Raw genomic sequence first — 19,036 nt, 5'->3', positions numbered from 1 at the left:
CAAAATCTTTGAAATAGTTGCATGTTGTGTTTATTTTTGTTCAGTAGAGATACTAAATATATACTTCAGAGATACTTCATAGATACTAGACACTAAATAGATACTAGATGTATCATCCATGGAGGCAATAGGTATTTTGATATCACGGTTCCAGGATCAATGATGCTGTACACCATAGGGTTGTTTCCCTCACACTGATTAAGCCTAAACCTGAGAATCTTCATTGAGTTAGTTTTTTAGTCCAGTGCGAGCAGGAACTGCCCCTATGATGGGTAGAGGGTAGGCTATTCTGACACACATGAGTTTGAGGTTCTAAGATTAGGTAGGGGGGGTCTAGTCGACATCTGTTACATACTTCGGCGATGAGATGGTGATGAGGGTGCGTCCATCCAGTGGAGCAAACAGAGGATACAGCTTCTCCTTGAAGTTATCCGTGAATGTATAGATGTGTGCCCGGGTCTCCGCATTGTAGAAGGAGATTTGACCCTCCTCGTAGTCCAGGAAGATGCCCACCTTGCGGGGCAGCATCTCCATGGGCAAGGAGGTCTCGGTCTTGGTGCAGGCGTAGAACTGCCTCGTGCTGCGCCACAGGGCCCAGTAGCCTTCTGCGGGGGTCATAGGGAAGCGACCGTGGCGTTTGGACGTGGCGGTGGTCAGACCGACCCTCCAGTATCCGTTGTTGGCCAGGGTAACCTCCCAGTAGTGACGTCCAGAGGACAGGCCCTCCCAGCCCAGGACGCAGGGCCAGCAGTCATAGCGCTGTGTGCTGAAGGCTGCCTCTGTCGTGCAGTGAGCCTCCTGGACCTTCTTATGGTCGTCTGAGAGCAGCAGCCATGGGTGGTTGGTCATAGGGTCCAAGTTAATGTCAACTATGTAGGAGGACAACATGAGATGAGAGGTTTTAGTGTAGTTTCAGGGCAATAGAAGACCCACAATTGAAATGATTTGTGCAAACCTTTTTTTCTATTATCCTCTGTTATTTTGAAAGCACTGTGTCCACCTGTGTGGCTGTAATCGCGTTAAAAGAAAAAAAATCTAATCAAATCAGTCCATCTAAATACATTTTCATGTCACTCTACTGCAGGGTTTCCCAACTCCGGTCCTCGAGGAACCCCAACAGCACACATTTTTGTTGTAGCCACAGACAAAAACACCTGATTCAACTTGTCAAGGGCTTGATTGTTAGTTGACAAGTAGAATCAGATGTGCTTTTCCGGGCCCGCATTGTTGGGAGTACCTGAGTTGGTAAAACACTGTACTGAATTATGAAATGCAGCAAATTAAGCATAATTACCCGAAGCACTGCAGATCCAGTTCCACACTGAGTTTGGGATGTACTTAGGTGTTTCTGTCAATTCAGAAGAAGAAGACGATAAGATACCTCAATAACATTCAAATATAAAAAATACATTTTCAAACATTCACAGCCAGAAAACAGAGATGTGGATGTTAGGGGGGGGGGGGGGCATACCTGTTTTCCAGGTGCGTTGTTTCGTAGCCAGCCATAGCTGGGGAATAATACCCTATAGGAGAAGCAAAGAGAAGGGTTGCGTCAGAATTAGGGGCAATGCCAGTGGATGTGGATGATCGAGAAAGAGAGCAGCGGCTAGAGGGCATGAACAGGAGTAATAAAGGAGGGCACTTTGATACCAATGGGCAGTTCTAGAGGGTAGTATTTCATTCCAAAACTGTTGACTCAACTGTCGGTAATAGAAAGGTCAGCATGAAGTATTGCTGATGATTTGTCTGATCTGATAACGATTTATATTGGCTGGCCTATAGCCCCTTTGATTAGGCGGCTTGCCTTATCACTGCTTGCGTATATGAACTTTATCTGGAGCTGTCCTCCCCTTTTGATTGACAAAATGTTATCCGAGGACAATATTCTAGGTGAATCGAAACCTAACTCAAATGGTGTGTTTTGCATCTGAAAAAGGTAAATAGTACCAATCATAGCTTGAAATAGTAAAGATATTTAGTAAGACTGGATCCTACAAAGTTTGAGAGAAATGTGTGGGTGGCAGGGTTATGGATAGGGTTGAACTAGCATGTGGACATTAAACTAGGGTTTTGTTTCGGGTCAGGATTGAACATAGGGTTAGGGCTGTGTGCCTCACCGTGCTGCTGTCCTGTTCCTTCAGTAGAGACCAGGTGATGAACTCCAGGAAGGGGAGGAGAATCACCAGCTTCTTCTTATTCAACTCCAGCCGTCTCAGCATCTGGGTCAGCTCATCCCTCATCAGACCACATCTCTGAATGGACACAAACAGTGCAAGGTTCATTAATTAATTTGTTCTTACTGAGACTGACTCTGACCCTAGATTAGGCAGCCTCTACCTATACTAATGATATGTGTCAATCAGAAATGTTGGCTATGGCTGGCAAAAACACACACACCTCTGTGACACTCTGCAGCTCCTTAGCCCATTCCATGATCCTCTGCTCTGCCTGTGTGGAGGGTTCAGGATCCTCCCTGTTCTTCTCCAGGTCAATGAGGTCACCTCTCTCCTGTATCCAGGGACTCTGTGGGACAGAGTAAAACATATGAAGTATAGCCAATTATTGTGTTTGTGTCAGTGTCTCATATAAATGAAAAAAATCATTGTTATGAGTAAGATTAATGGATGCTCAATTGATCATCCTGGTTTGATTTATTCACATCGTAGTAAAGTATAGGAGATCACCCCCCCCCCCCCCCACCCCCCACTCTTTTTCTGTCATGTCCAAGTCAACCCCATACATATTTTACAGTATGAATATGCAAGTAGCTCGAGATGAGATTTGTGAGAATATTGTTAGTAACCCACTCACTGTGTCCACTCTCTTCAACTCCTCTGCCCATTGGAGGATGAGTTTACGACACTGTTCCAGACTCTGTTCGCTCTGCTGGTCCACTCTGACATTCTTACTGCGCTGCAGAACAACACACAACAACAAGTTGACTTACACAGCACCAAACTGTAATTTACACTCAAATACTATTTGAGCGTTTCCTCTAGCCTGCCTAGAGTCTAGATGGGTGGTGTTTACAGTTGTGTGACTGTTCTATTGGTCCATTAAGTCAGGCACGCTCAATCAAGCACAGATAAAGTATTTTAAATGATTTCAAATAGTATTTGAAGCAAGGTTTGCAAGACATTCTGTAATTTGCCCCAAAGCTTCTTCCCATTCATATGTCAGCCCACCATACCCACTCCTGTCCCAAATGAGCTGATGTACAGTGCCTTGCGAAAGTATTTTTTTAGGCTTCAAACATAAAGATATAAAACTGTATTTGTTTGTGAAGAATCAACAAGTGAGACACAATCATGAAGTGGAAAGACATTTATTGGTTATTTCAAACTTTTTTAACAAATCAAAAACTGAAAAATTGGGCGTGCAAAATTATTCAGCCCCTTTACTTTCAGTGCAGCAAACTCTCTCCAGAAGTTCAGTGAGGATCTCTGAATGATCCAATGTTGACCTAAATGACTAATGATGATAAATACAATCCACCTGTGTGTAATCAAGTCTCCGTATAAATGCACCTGCACTGTGATAGTCTCAGAGGTCCGTTAAAAGCGCAGAGAGCATCATGAAGAACAAGGAACACACCAGGCAGGTCCGAGATACTGTTGTGAAGAAGTTTAAAGCCGGATTTGGATACAAAAAGATTTCCCAAGCTTTAAACATCCCAAGGAGCACTGTGCAAGCGATAATATTGAAATGGAAGGAGTATCAGACCACTGCAAATCTACCAAGACCTGGCCGTCCCTCTAAACTTTCAGATCATACAAGGAGAAGACTGATCAGAGATGCAGCCAAGAGGCCCATGATCACTCTGGATGAACTGCAGAGATCTACAGCTGAGGTGGGAGACTCTGTCCATAGGACAACAATCAGTCGTATATTGCACAAATCTGGCCTTTATGGAAGAGTGGCAAGAAGAAAGCCATTTCTTAAGGATATCCATAAAAGTGTCGTTTAAAGTTTGCCACAAGCCACCTGGGTGACACACCAAACATGTGAAAGAAGGTGCTCTGGTCAGATGAAACCAAAATTGAACTTTTTGGCAACAATGCAAAATGTTATGTTTGGTGTAAAAGCAACACAGCTGAACACACCATCCCCACTGTCAAACATGGTGGTGGCAGCATCATGGTTTGGGCCTGCTTTTCTTCAGCAGGGACAGGGAAGATGGTTAAAATTGATGGGAAGATGGATGGAGCCAAATACAGGACCATTCTGGAAGAAAACCTGATGGAGTCTGCAAAAGACCTGAGACTGGGACGGAGATTTGTCTTCCAACAAGACAATGATCCAAAACATAAAGCAAAATCTACAATGGAATGGTTCAAAAATAAACATATCCAGGTGTTAGAATGGCCAAGTCAAAGTCCAGACCTGAATCCAATCGAGAATCTGTGGAAAGAACTGAAAACTGCTGTTCACAAATGCTCTCCATCCAACCTCACTGAGCTCGAGCTGTTTTGCAAGGAGGAATGGGAAAAATGTCAGTCTCTCGATGTGCAAAACTGATAGAGACATACCCCAAGCGACTTACAGCTGTAATCGCAGCAAAAGGTGGCGCTACAAAGTATTAACTTAAGGGGGCTGAATAATTTTGCACGCCCAATTTTTCAGTGTTTGATTTGTTAAACAAGTTTGAAATATCCAATAAATGTCTTTCCACTTCATGATTGTGTCCCACTTGTTGTTGATTCTTCACAAAAAAATACAGTTTTATATCTTTGTTTGAAGCCTGAAATGTGGCAAAAGGTCGCAAAGTTCAAGGGGGCCGAATACTTTCGCAAGGCACTGTAGCATCTCCCCCACCAAATTTAGATCCAGTATCTGGTAAGTTCTTTCATAAGAATTATACTGTTTTTTTTTTATCAACCACAGTGATCCATGCATTTATGGCATACAGTCTCCCTGAGCAACGTTTATGAAAGTCCCATAAAACAACCACAGTGAAGGCTCTATTTCCTTGTCAAGGGCCATTCTGGATTACGACTCAGGATAAAGGTTAAGATAAAGGGCGATCCATTTAATCAGTTAGTTTTGGGGGATTTTGTACTTCGACATCTCCTTGTCCCAGATTCAAATCTCGTCGTAGTTTTCCATTAAGGGGACATATGACCTTCTATAATCTACATGCCGTACTGACATACAGTGCATACACTGTAGATAGAATATGATGCATAATATTTAGCTCAAATGATCAAATCCAAAACAAAGCATGGTTTCCTTTAGTGATTTCATTTAGTGATTTCGTTTTGTTTCTTCAAATGATGTAAAGTGATTTACTATCCATAAGCAGACAAAGAAAGAACTCAACCAGGAAACCATGATGACAAATCCATAACCAGGAAATTCATTTTCTAACAGCATGAAATAAACTCCATTATTAAGCCATAAAAAACTAAGACATCAAGTTGAGTTGTCTCATTTTAGTCAGAACGGGACTCAATAGAATTACATTTAAAAAAGAGATTAATTGACACTCTTTTTGAGTCATTTACTCAGTATATTTAAGCAATAAGGCCTGAGGAGGTGTGGTATATGGCCAATATATCACGGCTAAGGGCTGTTCTTATGCACAACCCAACGCGGAGTGCCTGGATACAGCCCTTAGCTGTGGTATATTGGCCATATATCACAAACCCCAGAGGTACCTTATTGATCTTATGAACTGGTTACCAACGTAATTAGAGCAGTAAAAATACATGTTTTGTCATACCCATGGTATACGGTCTGATATACCACGGATGTCAGCCAATCAACATTCATGGCTCGAACCATCCAGTTTATAAAAGGTGTTATACATACCAGTATACCGTGTGTATACCTAGGGGTAACTGATGATTTCAACTGTCAATCTACATTACCCTACAACAGAATGCCGGCTCCCATACAGTGTTTCACATACGAATTAAGACCGATCAAGAAATATACAAATATACATACAACAAAGGATTTGGGCCCAACTTGGGACCCAGTCCCTAAGTCTCAGGCCTACCTAACCAAACCTTATACATTAAGGCCCAGCCCAGACAGATCTTCTGTCTCAAGCCTATCTTGCAGACCTTATATATTTAGTCTCAGGCCTACCTTGTAGACCCTAAATATTTAGTCTCAGGCCTACCTTGCAGACGACCTCCACCTGTTGTTTCCACTGTGTGATGAATCTAACACAGTCCTGCAGGCTACGCAGGTCCTTTAGGCCCTATAAGGAAAGAGATTGGAAAAAGAAAATCAAGCTGTCAATTCACTGTCTCTCACTTTCACTGCCATTATCCATATCATTTATTCTCAATCTCTCTCTCTTTCTCTCTACCTCTCTCCCTCTGACTGTAATGTCCATCCTGTACCTTTTGTCTGGATGGTTTGCTGCTCAATTGTAGTTTAGGTGCCGAGTTGTGAGTCTGTAGGTCTTCTGGCATTTCCCATCGTACTGCCCCGATCGAGCTGTTCTGCGTTGCACTCTCCTCGACATCGTCGAATTCTGACACACACGCACACAAAACCAAACTTTGTCAATTGATTACACACATTTTACATGGGTTGAAATGAAATCTATCTGATAGGGATTTTTTTCTTATGTGCATATGCAGCTACTGGGGCTTACAGGCATGGTTGCATATCATATAGAGGCCTCATAGGAAGTCTGTCACAATGCTGAATCAGCAATAGTAAACAACTTACTGATCTTCTTCTCTTTGAGAATACTCTTCTTGAGAATACTCATTTTTTGGATGTTTATAGAGCCACTTTAGTGCTTTTTTTTATGCTATTGGTGTAGAATCTGAAACAACATTCACATAGTAGGCCTTAGTACTCTCTTCAACACAAACATAGTTGCCTGCCTGATCAGTTTGGCAGTGCGTGTGCGAATTGGTATTTTCTTTTATCACTGAGCTATCAAATAATAGCACAAATCAATATGCAAACCTGCGACAATTAAAGTCACATATCCTATCGATCCGTATAACTATCATCCATGCAAAAGGAACAGGACATGCTATTGGTTATCATTGCGAAATAAGGAAAATTTTATTTTTTACATTTACTATAACTGTATGAAATGGTAATAATCACATGGACTCACCTCGCAAAGAGAAAAATGTCACACAAGACTGATTGAAAGATAACCAAAACAAGTCCAACTTCATCGAGCATGTTTAAATTGACACTAATTAAACGGATAGGTAATCATAATAATTTATATAAGCAGTGCACATGTATATAACTGATAAAAACCTCTTACCCTGTGAGGGTCCTGGCCTAGGAGCGAAAGAGACAGAGACCAGGTTGTGTTCCGTCTACTACGGTGAGAGAGAGCTAAAATACCAAAAGCCTCTGGTACAGAGAGACTTGAGTCTCCCAGACAGAGAGTCACGCTGCTATCAGCTCGACCTTTGGTCTTTTTTATGGATTCCCAATCCCAGCAGATCGAGCCTTCATCAGATCAAAATCACGCATCATACCTTTACTATCTACCTGAATGTAGAGATGCTCTTTTTTTTTTACTGCATATGATTTAACATAACGACAGAGAAAGAAAGTCAATGAACTTTGTTAGACACTTCAAATCTACTAAATGATGTACTCGATTTATATGCATTACCGGTCAAAAGTTTAGAACACCTACTCATTCAAAGGTTTTTCTTTATTTTTTACTATTTTATACATCATAGAATAATAGTGAAGACATCAAAACTATGAAATAACACAAATGGAATCATGTAGTAACCAAAAAATGCTAAACAAATCAAAATGTATTTGATATTCTTCAAATAGCCACCCTTTGCCTTGATGACAGCTTTGCACACGCTTGGCATTCTCTCAACCAGCTTCACCTGGAGTGCTTTTCCAACAGTCTTGAAGGAGTTCCCACATATGCTGAGCACTTGTTGGCTGCTTTTCCTTCACTCTGCGGTCCAACTCATCCCAAACCATCTCAATTTGGTTGAGGTCGGGGGATTGTGGAACCCAGGTCATGTGATGCAGCACTCCATCACTCCCCTTCTTGCTAAAATAGCCCTTACACAGCCTGGAGGTGTGTTGGGTCATTGTCCTGTTGAAATCAAATGATAGTCCCACTAATCCCAAACCAAATGGGATGGCATATCACTGCAGAATGCTGTGGTAGCCATGCTGGTTAAGTGTGCCTTAAATTCTAAATAAATCATAGACAGTGTCACCAGCAAAGCACCCCCACATCATAACACATAACCTCCATGCTTTACAGTGGGAAATACACATGTGGAGATCATCTGTTCACCCACACCACGTCTCACAAAGTCATGGCGGTTGGAACCAAAAATCTCCAATTTGGACTCTAGACCAAAGGACAAATTTCCACCAGCCTAATGTCCATTGCTCATGTTTCTTGGCCCAAGTAAGTCTCTTATTATTATTGGTGTCCTTTAGCAGTAGTTTTCTTCCAGCAAAATCGACCATGAAGGCCTGATTCACACAGTCTCCTCTGAACAGTTGATGTTGAGATGTGTCTGTTATTTGAACTCTGTGAAGCATTTATTTGAGCAGCAATTTCTGAGGCTGGTAACTCTAATGAACTTATCCTCTGCAGCAGAGGTAACTCTGGGTCTTCCATTCCTGTGGCGGTCATCATAAGAGCCAGTTTCACCCTAGTGCTTGATGGTTTTGCAAATGCACTTGAAGAAATGTTCAAAGTTCTTCAAATGTTCCTTATTGACTGACCTTCATGTCTTAAAGTAATGATGGACTGTATTTTCTCTTTGCTTATTTGAGTGGTTGTTGCCATAATATGGACTTGGTCTTTTACCAAATAGGGCTATCTTCTGTATACCACCTATACCTTGTCACAACACAACTGATTGGCTCAAATGCATTAAGAAGGAAAGACATTTCACAAATTAACACCTGTTAATTGAAATGTATTCCAGTGACTACCTCATGAAGATGGTTGAGAGAATGCAAAGCTGTCATCAAAGCAAAGGGTGGCTATTTGAAGAATCTCAAATATAAAATATAATTAGATTTGTTTAACATTTTTTGGTTACTACATGATTCCATTTGTGTTATTTAATAGTTTTGGTGTCTTCACTATTATTTTACAATGTAGAAAATAGTAAAAATAAAGAAAAACCCTTGAATGAGTGAGTAGGTGTTCTACAACTTTTGACCGGTAGTGTAAATGTATACACAGACTAGCCTTAATTTGATAGGAGGTGTCATGCTACAAAATAAAACTCATACTGTATGTCTCCAGAGGTTGTGTTTACTTGTCAAATCAAATCAAATCGTATTAGTCACATGCGCCGAATACAACAGGTGTAGTAGACCTTACAGTGAAATGTTTACTTACAAGCCCCTAAACAACAATGCAGTTAAAAACAATAAAAACAGATAAGAATAAGAAATAAAAGTAACAAGTCATTAAAGAGCAGCAGTAAAATAACAAAAGCGAGACTGTATACAAGGGGGTACCAGTACAGAGTCAATGTGTGGAGGCACTGGTTTGTTGAGGTATTATGTGCATGAAGGTAGAGTTATTAAAGTGACTATGCATAGATGATTACCCTACAACAGTCTGGGTAGCCATTTGATTAGGAGTTCATGAGTCTTATGGCTTGGGGGTAGAAGCTGTTTAGAAGCCTCTTGGACCTAGACTATCTCTCAGGTACCACTTGCCGTGCGGTAGCAGAGAGAACAGTCTATGACTAGGGTGGCTGGAGTCTTTGACAATTTTTAGGTCCTTCCTCTGACTCTCCCTGGAATAGAGGTCCTGGATGGTAGGAAGCTTGGCCCCAGTGATGTACTGGGCAGTTCGTGCTACCCTCTGTAGTGCCTTGCGGTCGGAGGCCGAGCAGTTGCCATACCAGGTAGTGATGCAACCAGTCAGGATGCTCTCGATGGTGTAGTCCACAATCATCTCCTTTGTCTTGATCACGTTGAGGGAGAGGTTGTTGTCCTGGCACCACATGACCAGGTCTCTGACCTCCTCCTTATAGGCTGTCTCGTCGTTGTCGGTGATCAGACCTATCACTTTTGTGTTATCGGCAAACTTAATGATGGTGTTGGAGTCGTGCCTGGACGTGCAGTCATGAGTGTAGTACAGGAGGGGAGTGAGCACGCACCCCTGAGGGGCCCCTGTGTTGAGGATCAGTGTGGCGGATGTGTTGTTACCTACCCTTACCACCAGGGGGCGGCATATAAGGAAGTCCAGGGTCCAGTTGCAGAGGGAGGTGTTTAGTCCCAGAGCCCTTAGCTTATTGATGAGCTTTGAGGGCACTATGGTGTTGAACGCTGAGCTACATTCTCACATAGGTTTTCCTTTTTTCCAGGTGGTGCAATAGAGATTGCATCATCTGTGGATATGTTGGGGTGGTATGCAAATTGGAGTGGGTCTAGGGTTTCTGGGATAATGGTGTTGATGTGAGCCATAACCAGCCTTTCAAAGCACTTCATGGCTACAAACCTGAGTGCTACGAGTCAGTAGTCATTTAGGGAGGTTACCTTTGTGTTCTTTGGCACATGAACTATGGTGGTCTACTTGAAACATGTTGGTATTACAGACGTGGACAGGGAGAGGCTGAAAATGTCAGTGAAGACACTTGCCAGTTGGTCAGCGCATGCTCGCAGTACACGTCTTGGTAATCCGTCTGGCCCTGCGGCCTTGTGAATGTTGACCTGGTTAAAGGTCTTACTCACATCGGCTGTGGAGAGCGTGATCACACTGTCTTCTGGAAGAGCTGGTGCTCTCATGCATGCTTCAGTGTTATTTGCCTCGAAGCGAGCATAGAAGTAGTTTAGCCCATCTGGTAGGCTCATGTCACCGGGCAGCTCTCGGCTGTGCTTCCCTTTGTAGTCTGTAATGGCTTGCAAGCCCTGCCACATCTGACGAGCGTCAGAGCCGGTTGTTGTACGATTCAATCTTAGTCCTGTATTGACGCTTTGCCTGTTTGATGGTTCGTTGGAGGGCATAGCGGGATTTCTTATAAGCTTCCAGGTTAGAGTCCCGCTCCTTGAAAGTGGCAGCTCTAGCCTTTAGCTCAGTGCGGATGTTGCCTGTAATCCATAGCTTCTGGTTGGTATGTACGTACAGTCACTGTGGGGACGACATCATCAATGGACTTATTGATGAAGCTAATGACTGATGTGGTGTACTCCTCAATGCCATCGGTAGAATCCCAGAACATATTCCAGTCTGTGCTAGCAAAACAGTCCTGTAGCTTAGCATCTGTTTAATCTGACCACTTTTTTATTGATCTAGTCACTGGTGCTTCCTGCTTTAATTTTTGCTTGTAAGCAGGAATCAGAAGGATAGAATTATGGTCAGATTCGCCAAATGGAGAGTGAGGGAGAGCTTTGTATGCGTCTCTGTGTGTGGAGTAAAGGTGATCCAGAGTTTTTTTCCTCTGGTTGCACATTTAACATGCTGATAGAAATTTGGTAAAACAGATTTAAGTTTCCCTGCATTAAAGTCTCCGGCTACTAGGGGCGCCGCCTCTGTCTGGGTGAGCCTTTTCTTGTTTGCTTATGGCAGAATACAGCTCATTCAATGCTGTCTTAGTGCCAGCCTCTGACTGTGGTGGTATGTAAAACAGCTACGAAAAATACAGATGAAAACTCTCTAGGTAGATAGTGTGGTCTACGTCTTATCATGAGATACTCTACCTCAGGCGAGCAATAGCTCGAGACTTCCTTAGATATCGTGCACCAGCTGTTATTTATAAAAATACATAGTCCGCCACCCCTTGTCTTACCAGACGCCACTGTTCTATCCTGCCGGTGCAGCGTATAACCAGCCAGCTGTATGTTGATAGTGTCGTCGTTCAGCTACGACTCCGTGAATGTCCCGTTGGTAGTTTAATCTTCTGCGTAGGTCATCTATTTTATTGTCCAAAGATTGCACATTTGCTAGCAGAATGGAACGAAGTGGGGGTTTATTCGACCGCCTACGAATTCTTAGAAGGCAGCCCGTCCTCCGGCCCCTTTTTCTCCGCCTCACTTTTACCTTCCAATAATAATAATACTCCCATCAAACTTTTTATTGTAAGGCACTCTTCACCTAAATACCATACTGGGCCCTAACTTAACTTTGAGGGGCTAGTTAAGGACCATATCACCTCCACCTTACCAAACAACCTAGACCCACTACAATTCGCATACCGCCCCAATAGATCCGCCATTGCACTGCACACTGCCCTATCCCACCTGGACAAGAGAAATACCTATGTAAGAATGCTGTTCATTGACTACAGCTCAGCCTTCAACGCAATAGTGCTCTCCAAGCTCATCACGAAGCTCAGGTCCCTGGGTCTAAACCCTTCCCTGTGCAACTGGGTCCTAGACTTCATGACGGGGCGACTCCAAGTGGTGAAAATAGGCAACAACACCTACGCCATTCGTAGGTGAGCCTCAGGGGTCCCACAGGGGTGTGTGCTCAGCCCCCTCCTTTGCTCCCTGTTCACCCATGACTGCGTAGCCACGCACGTCTCCAACTCAATCATCAAGTTTGCTGATGACACAACAGTCGTGGGACTGATTACCAACAATGACGGGACAGCCTACATGGAGGGGGTGAGAGCCCAGGTGGAGTGGTGCCAGGAAAAGAATCTCTCCCTCTACACTGATTGTGGACTGAAGGAGCAGAGAGAGCACGCCCCCATCCACATCTACGGGCCACAGTGGAGGCAGTCAAAGCTCCAAGTTTCTTGGCATGCACATCACTGACGACCTGAAATGGTCCCTTCAAAAAATATGTTTTTTATTGTCACATACACCGGATAGGTGCAGTGAAATGTGTTGTTTTACAGGGTCAGCAATAGTAGTACAGTGCCCCGGAGCAAAGTAGGTTTAAGTGCCTTGCTCAAGGGCACATCACTTTAATAATGTTTACATACTTTTTGACCCACTTTATATGTATATACTGTATTCTAGTCATGGCTCATCCTATATAACTACTGCTGTACACACCTTTTCTATTCAGATACTGTCCATACTGTCTATACACACCATATATATATATATATATATATATATATATATATATATATATTGAACAAAAATATAAATTGCAACATGTAAAATGTTGCTCCCATGTTTCATGAGCTGAAATAAAAAGATCCCAGAAATGTTCCACATGCACAAAAGCGTATTTCTCTCAAATGTTGTGCAAAAATGTGTTTACATTCCTGTTAGTGAGCATTTCTCCGTTGTCAAGATAATCCATCCATCTGACAGGTGTGGCATATCAAGAAGCTGATTAAACCATATGATCATTACACAGGTGCACTTTGTGCTGGGGACAATAAAAGGACACTCTAAAATGTAACATTTTGTCACACAATACAATGCTACAGATGTCCCAAGTTTTGAGGGAGTATGCAATTGCCATGCTGACTGCAGGAATGTCTACCAGAGCTGTTACCAGAGAATTGAAAGTACATTTCTCGACCAATGTCGTTTTAGGCAATTTGGCAGTATGTTCAACCGGCCTCACAACCACAGACAACATGTATGGTGTCGTGTGGGCGAGCGGTTTGCTGACGTCAACGTTGTGAACAGAGTGCCCAATGGTGACGTTGGGGTTATGGTATGGGCAGGCATAAACTACGGACAACGAACACAATTGCATTTTATCAATGGAAATGTTAATGCACAGAGGTAGCGTGACGAGATCCTGAGGCCCATTGTCGTGTCATTTATCTGCCGCCATCCCCTCGTGTTTCAGAATAATAATGCGTGACCCCATGTCACAGGGATCTGTACACAATTCCTGGAAGCTGCAAATGTACCAGTTCTTCCATGGCCTGCATTCTCACCAGACATGTCACCCAATGAGTATGTTTGGGATGCTCTGGTTCGACGTGTTCCAGTTCCCACCAATATTCTGAAACTTTGCACAGCCATTAAAGAGGTTTAGGAACACTTTCCACAAGCCACAATCAATAGCTTAATCAACTCTATGCAAAGTGTGTCGTACTGCATTAGGCAAATGGTGGTCACACCAGATACTGACTGGTTATCTGATCCACGCCCCTACTTTTTTTTAAGGTATCTGTGACCAACAGATGCACATCTGTATTCCCAGTCATGGAAAATCCATAGATTAGGGCCTAATGAATTTCTTTCAATTCACAACAAAATGTGTAAAAAGTCTAGGGGTGTGACTACTTTCTGAAGGCAATGTATACTGAACAAAAATATAAATGCAACGTCATATTAACTGTAACTCGAAAGTCTTTGAAATTGTTGCATGTTGCGTCTAATATTTTTGTTCATCAATTTGTTCCTTACATGTTGCCTTCAGAAAGTATTCACAGCCCTTGACTGTTACACATGTTGTTGTGCTACAGCCTGAATTTAAAATGTTACAGTTATCTGTAAGGACCAGGGAGGTTTTCCAATGACTCGCAAAGATGCATACAAAAAGCAGACATTTATAAGAATATTTTGAAGATAATACACAATGCAAAGGATGAGAGGACTAAAAACTAGAGTACTAATGGTCAATAGCGAATTGTAAATAGGAGTTGGGTTTCAGTTCAACATCTGTGCAGAATCTGTGGAATGTCACTCCTGAACTCAGAGCGACGTGTGCTACATGTGCCACGCTGTCATTGGTCTGTACATTGAGTCAGGGGCAGGATACTTGTTATTTGGCCATTGACCAAGTTGTAAAGCAAGAACTTCTGATTGGTCAACCCCAGGCTAGGGTGGGGGGTTATAAATGGCATCCTGTTCCTTTGTTCTGTGGGGAAAAGCTGAGGGCAGGGGAGACTGAACATCTGAACATCTACCTCCCAGCATAACATCTTGATTTGTCCTCTCTGAATAAATCAATTTTTCTCCCCCTGATTTGCTTTGGAGTTTGTGTTATTGAAGAATAACATAAATTGCTAACGCATTGAATATCTCTTTGAGCATGGTGAAGTTATTAATTACACTTTGGATGGTGTATCAATACACCAAGTCACTACAAAGACACAGGCATCCTTCCTAACTCAGTTGCCGGAGAGGTAGGAAACCGTTGAGGGATTTCACCATGAGGCCAATGGTGACTTTAATGGCTGTGATAGGAGAAAACTGAGGATGGATCAACAACATTATAGTTACTCCACAATTCTAACCTAATTGATAGAGTGAAAAGAAAGAAACCTGTACAGGAAAAAACATGTATCCCGTTTACAACAAGGCACTACAGTAATAATGCAAAAAATGTGACAAAGCAAATCACTTTTTTTCCCTTAATACAAAGTGTTATCTTTGGGGCAAATCCACTGAATACCACTCTATATTTTCAAGCATAGTGGTGGCTGCATCATGTTATGCTTGTAATTGTTAAGTACTGGGGAGGTTTTTTGGATCTAACATTTACAGAATGGAGCTAAGCACAGGCAAAATCCTTGAGGTAAACATGGTTCAGTCTGCTTTCCACCAGACACTGGGAAATGAATTCACCTTTCAGCAGGACCAAGAACACAAGGCCAAATCTACACAGGCATTTCTTACCAAGAAAGCAGTGAGTGGTCAAGTTATAGTTTTGATTTAAATCTGCTTGAAAATCTATGGAAAGACCTGAAGATGATTGTCTAGCAATGATCAACAACCAATTTTCCATGTGTAGAAAGCTCTTAGAGACGTACCCAGAAAGACTCACAGCTGTAATCGCCAAATGTGATTCTAACATGTATTAACTCAGGAGGTTGAATACTTTATTTTGTGTTTCATTTTCATAAATGTTTTACAAATGTTAGAATTTTTCTTCCACTTTCACATTACAGAGTATTTCGTATAGATCGTTGACAGAAAATATAATCCATTTTATCTCACTTTGTAACATTCCAGACTCTGACATTGCTCGTTAGGATATTTCTTCATTTCTATTTATTTTTTACTTTTGGGATTATGTGTGTATTGTTTTGTATTGCTAGGTAATTATTACTGCACTGTTAGAGCTAGAAACACAAGCATTTCGCTGCACCTGCGATAACGTCTTCATATCTGTGAACACGACCAATAAACTTTCATTTGATTTGGCTTTCTGTTGTAGCTACAGGTAACTGCCTGGAAACACTTGAGTAAATAAGGGATACAAAGTATATTGAAAGCAGGTGCTTCCACACAGTTGTGGTTCCTGAGTTAATTAAGCAATTAACATCCCATCATGCTTAGGCTACCACGGCTAGAAGAACAGATCTCAGTGACTGAAAGAAGGGTCTCAAAGGTTTAAAGGGGGTAGGTGGGCGTGTGTGTGTCTCAGTCACCAGATCTCAACCCAATTGAACACTTCGGTGGATTCTGGAGCGACACCTGAGACAGCGTTCTGGTGGCTTGTGGTGGCCCAACGCCCTATTAAGACACTTGTTGGTGTTTCCTTTATTTTGGTAGTTTCCTGTACATACATAAACTAAACTAAACTAAACTTGTATTTACTACTATACACTGTATAAACTAGAAAGCCCTGGGCAAAAGGACACAGCCAGAGACTGTCTCAGTCAGCTTGACATAGCCTACTGACAGTTATATAACAAGCTTCCCAGACTGTAGTCTGTTGAGGATAGGATGCCTGCAATGGGGCATTAATGACTGCAGGCAGGGCAGGGCACTATACCAAGGCCACACTGCTGATATTAGACTTACTGGAGGAGTGCCAGGTTGACAGGCCATGCAAGGACACAGGTTTAAAACCACAATGTGAATCTCTGGCCACTAGAGTGCAGTGTTAGTCTTTACATATGAAAGCAGTGAATGGCATACTGAACAAAGGAATAGTTACTCTGTGGACAGACATAACAGTCATTTTAGTTGGACTTCTGGTCTACAGACAGATATGCAATGTATCTCTCTAAAATCTGCCCTGACAGTGTAACCATGTGATAATTTTGATTGATTGACTGTAAGTATTGACCTTAAGACACTGAGCCGGAAAATCGCTGTCTGCTTGATGCTTCAATTAACATGTGTGTTTAAATTGTGAAGGCATGTTGCATGTACATATAGGTATTTCCATCAATTCTAAAATGATACCAGCAGAATCTGCACTTTAGGAAGTGTGAGAACACCATTACTGCAGAGGAGGGTGGATTTGATATGAGCTATGCTGTTAGCTGTGTTGTATTACAGGTGGGTCAATAGATGAGTGGAAGAAGCCAAAATACCTTCCACTTCACGAATAAATGAAAATCACAAGATTTACCATCTAAACAACCATTTTGATCCCCTTAGGATATTGCAATGCATGAGTGTAATCCAATTAATGAATATTGTGTCCTTTCAAATACACTTGATTTATTTCCCAATAAAAGTCCATAAAAACAGTAGAGAAGAATTTGCACCCGTTTCAAAAACTCTTGGCTAATGCGGTGTCAGTCTGGTGCTATTGTCATGAAAGGTTATGGGGGTTTAGTTGTGGGAACATGACTCACAAGTTCGGCCCATTTTGGCTCTGTGTTTGGGTTGGGGAGATGGGCAAGGGAAATGCTCTATAAATGGAAAACTGCATCCCAAAGTGGGCTGGAGCCAGCAGCTGCCGGCTGACATGGTGTGCTGTGACAAATGGCACACTATTCCCTATAGTGCACTATATAATGAATAGGGTGCCATTCACAACGTGCTGTGACAGCCAGCGTGCTGTGACAGCGCTCTGCACTTTCTGCCTGAGTGAGATTGTTCTAGTTATTCATAGAACGTACAAAATCACGAGGTGATAGCCACCTACAGAGCGGGCCAGGATTTCATGTATTCTTGTGTTGGTCTGTGTACTACTCTGTAAAACAGTGTTGGTGTCAATTCCTTGTCAATTCAGGAAGTAAACTGGAATTCCAATTTCAATTCCAATCTTCCTCAATGCTTTTGTAAAAATTCTAATTGGAATTTCACTTTACTTCCTGAATTGAGCCCAACCCTGCTGCATTTAAAAAAAAAAACATATCAAGAGCGCGCCATCCCAAATGATTAGATGTGGATGAAGGAAGGTATGGCTTAGAGGAGGGGACCTCATTGTCAGTGTGCTGTCATTGCACAGACATGTGTGAGGTTCATCTTGGATTCCCCTTGGGTAACCAACAGCTCCCTTCCTCCACATCCATCACCCTATTTAGCCACTTTCACTCTAAAATATTTCAAATGTATTCAATATGGCAAATATGCTTGAAACTTGTGATCACAGAAAGGATGTTGAATGACATTGGATTTGCCCTTGGACGACTTTCATTTCAAAAGTCCAGTTTCCCTAAAGTATCTGTTCTGTGTAGTCCCTAACTACACACACAGGATATTCTCAGTTCTGCTTAGGACAGATACTGATGACATAAGGGGAAACCTGATTGCTCAATGGATCTGTGCTCAAGTTTGTAGGCCAACACAAAATCTTGTGTTGTGCCGAAAATGTCCCCCCTGCCAGAACTCCCCCCGCGCGCTTTGTGTGAACGCGCACACACTCAGGTCTTCATTGTTGCGACTTGCTTGCTAGTTGAGATTTCTGCTCTTCACTCCGTTGTCAGTTAGAAAGCATTTTTTATTTGTGTCCTTCAAGGCAGCTGTCAATGATCACGTTAGCCTGCGTTTCATTTTTATTTTATTTGGAAGGGCAAGGAGGTACGGTAGGGCAGGCCAGGCCCCCTAAGACCTGCACATAACGCCTGCCCTGGAAGAAAATACAATCAAACTTAATTTAAAAGCTGTCTCAAATAGCCGCATGTCCCTTTTAATATGCGTGAATCGACACTGTTCTGTGATCAGCAGATATTTCAGCAAATAAACTCCTGTTTCTTTATACCTCAGTAAAATAGAGATAAATAGTATTGTTTGTAGTTACTAACTCCGACATGGTATGTTTGTAGGTACTAACTCTGCAAGGATTCTTTGGAAAAAGCCTATGGGGACAAAGCCTATGGAGAAATTATGGGTTTATGGATAAACCCCGAAAATAAGATCTGTGTTAAACACGGGTTTAGGATATCTTATACACTTTAGTCTATGAGATAATCTTAATCAGCTAACGTCACTTTTTGTAAATTGTGAAGCATTTATATAATAGAAAATGTACATAACGCACATA

General features: G+C 42.1%; 1 protein-coding gene across 1 annotated transcript; it reads right to left on the bottom strand.

Moving 5' to 3' along the window:
* Positions 1-333: 333 nt before the first annotated feature.
* Positions 334-6,730, bottom strand: LOC139419626 (E3 ubiquitin-protein ligase TRIM39). Its single transcript, XM_071169606.1, has 9 exons — positions 6,688-6,730; positions 6,354-6,487; positions 6,128-6,208; positions 2,812-2,913; positions 2,398-2,523; positions 2,118-2,252; positions 1,472-1,523; positions 1,295-1,348; positions 334-869 (listed from the first exon to the last, which is right to left on the bottom strand). Exons 1-9 carry the CDS (start codon positions 6,728-6,730, stop codon positions 334-336), a joined length of 1,263 nt encoding a protein of 420 aa, XP_071025707.1.
* Between the last annotated feature and the right edge of the window lie 12,306 nt (positions 6,731-19,036).

This window comes from Oncorhynchus clarkii, chromosome 10 (assembly GCF_045791955.1).
Source record: "Oncorhynchus clarkii lewisi isolate Uvic-CL-2024 chromosome 10, UVic_Ocla_1.0, whole genome shotgun sequence".
NCBI lineage: Eukaryota > Metazoa > Chordata > Actinopteri > Salmoniformes > Salmonidae > Oncorhynchus > Oncorhynchus clarkii.
This window is presented reverse-complemented; position numbering and strand designations above follow the sequence as displayed.

Excerpts from the sequence above, each read along its gene's own strand:
- LOC139419626 (XM_071169606.1), bottom strand. The coding sequence starts at position 6,730 with ATGAGTATTCTCAAGAAGAGTATTCTCAAAGAGAAGAAGATCA. Across the intron at positions 1,524-2,117 it reads AGGAACAGGACAGCAGCACG|GGTATTATTCCCCAGCTATG; the intron begins GTGAGGCACACA and ends CTTCTCCTATAG. Across the intron at positions 870-1,294 it reads CTGGATCTGCAGTGCTTCGG|TTGACATTAACTTGGACCCT; the intron begins GTAATTATGCTT and ends CCTCCTACATAG.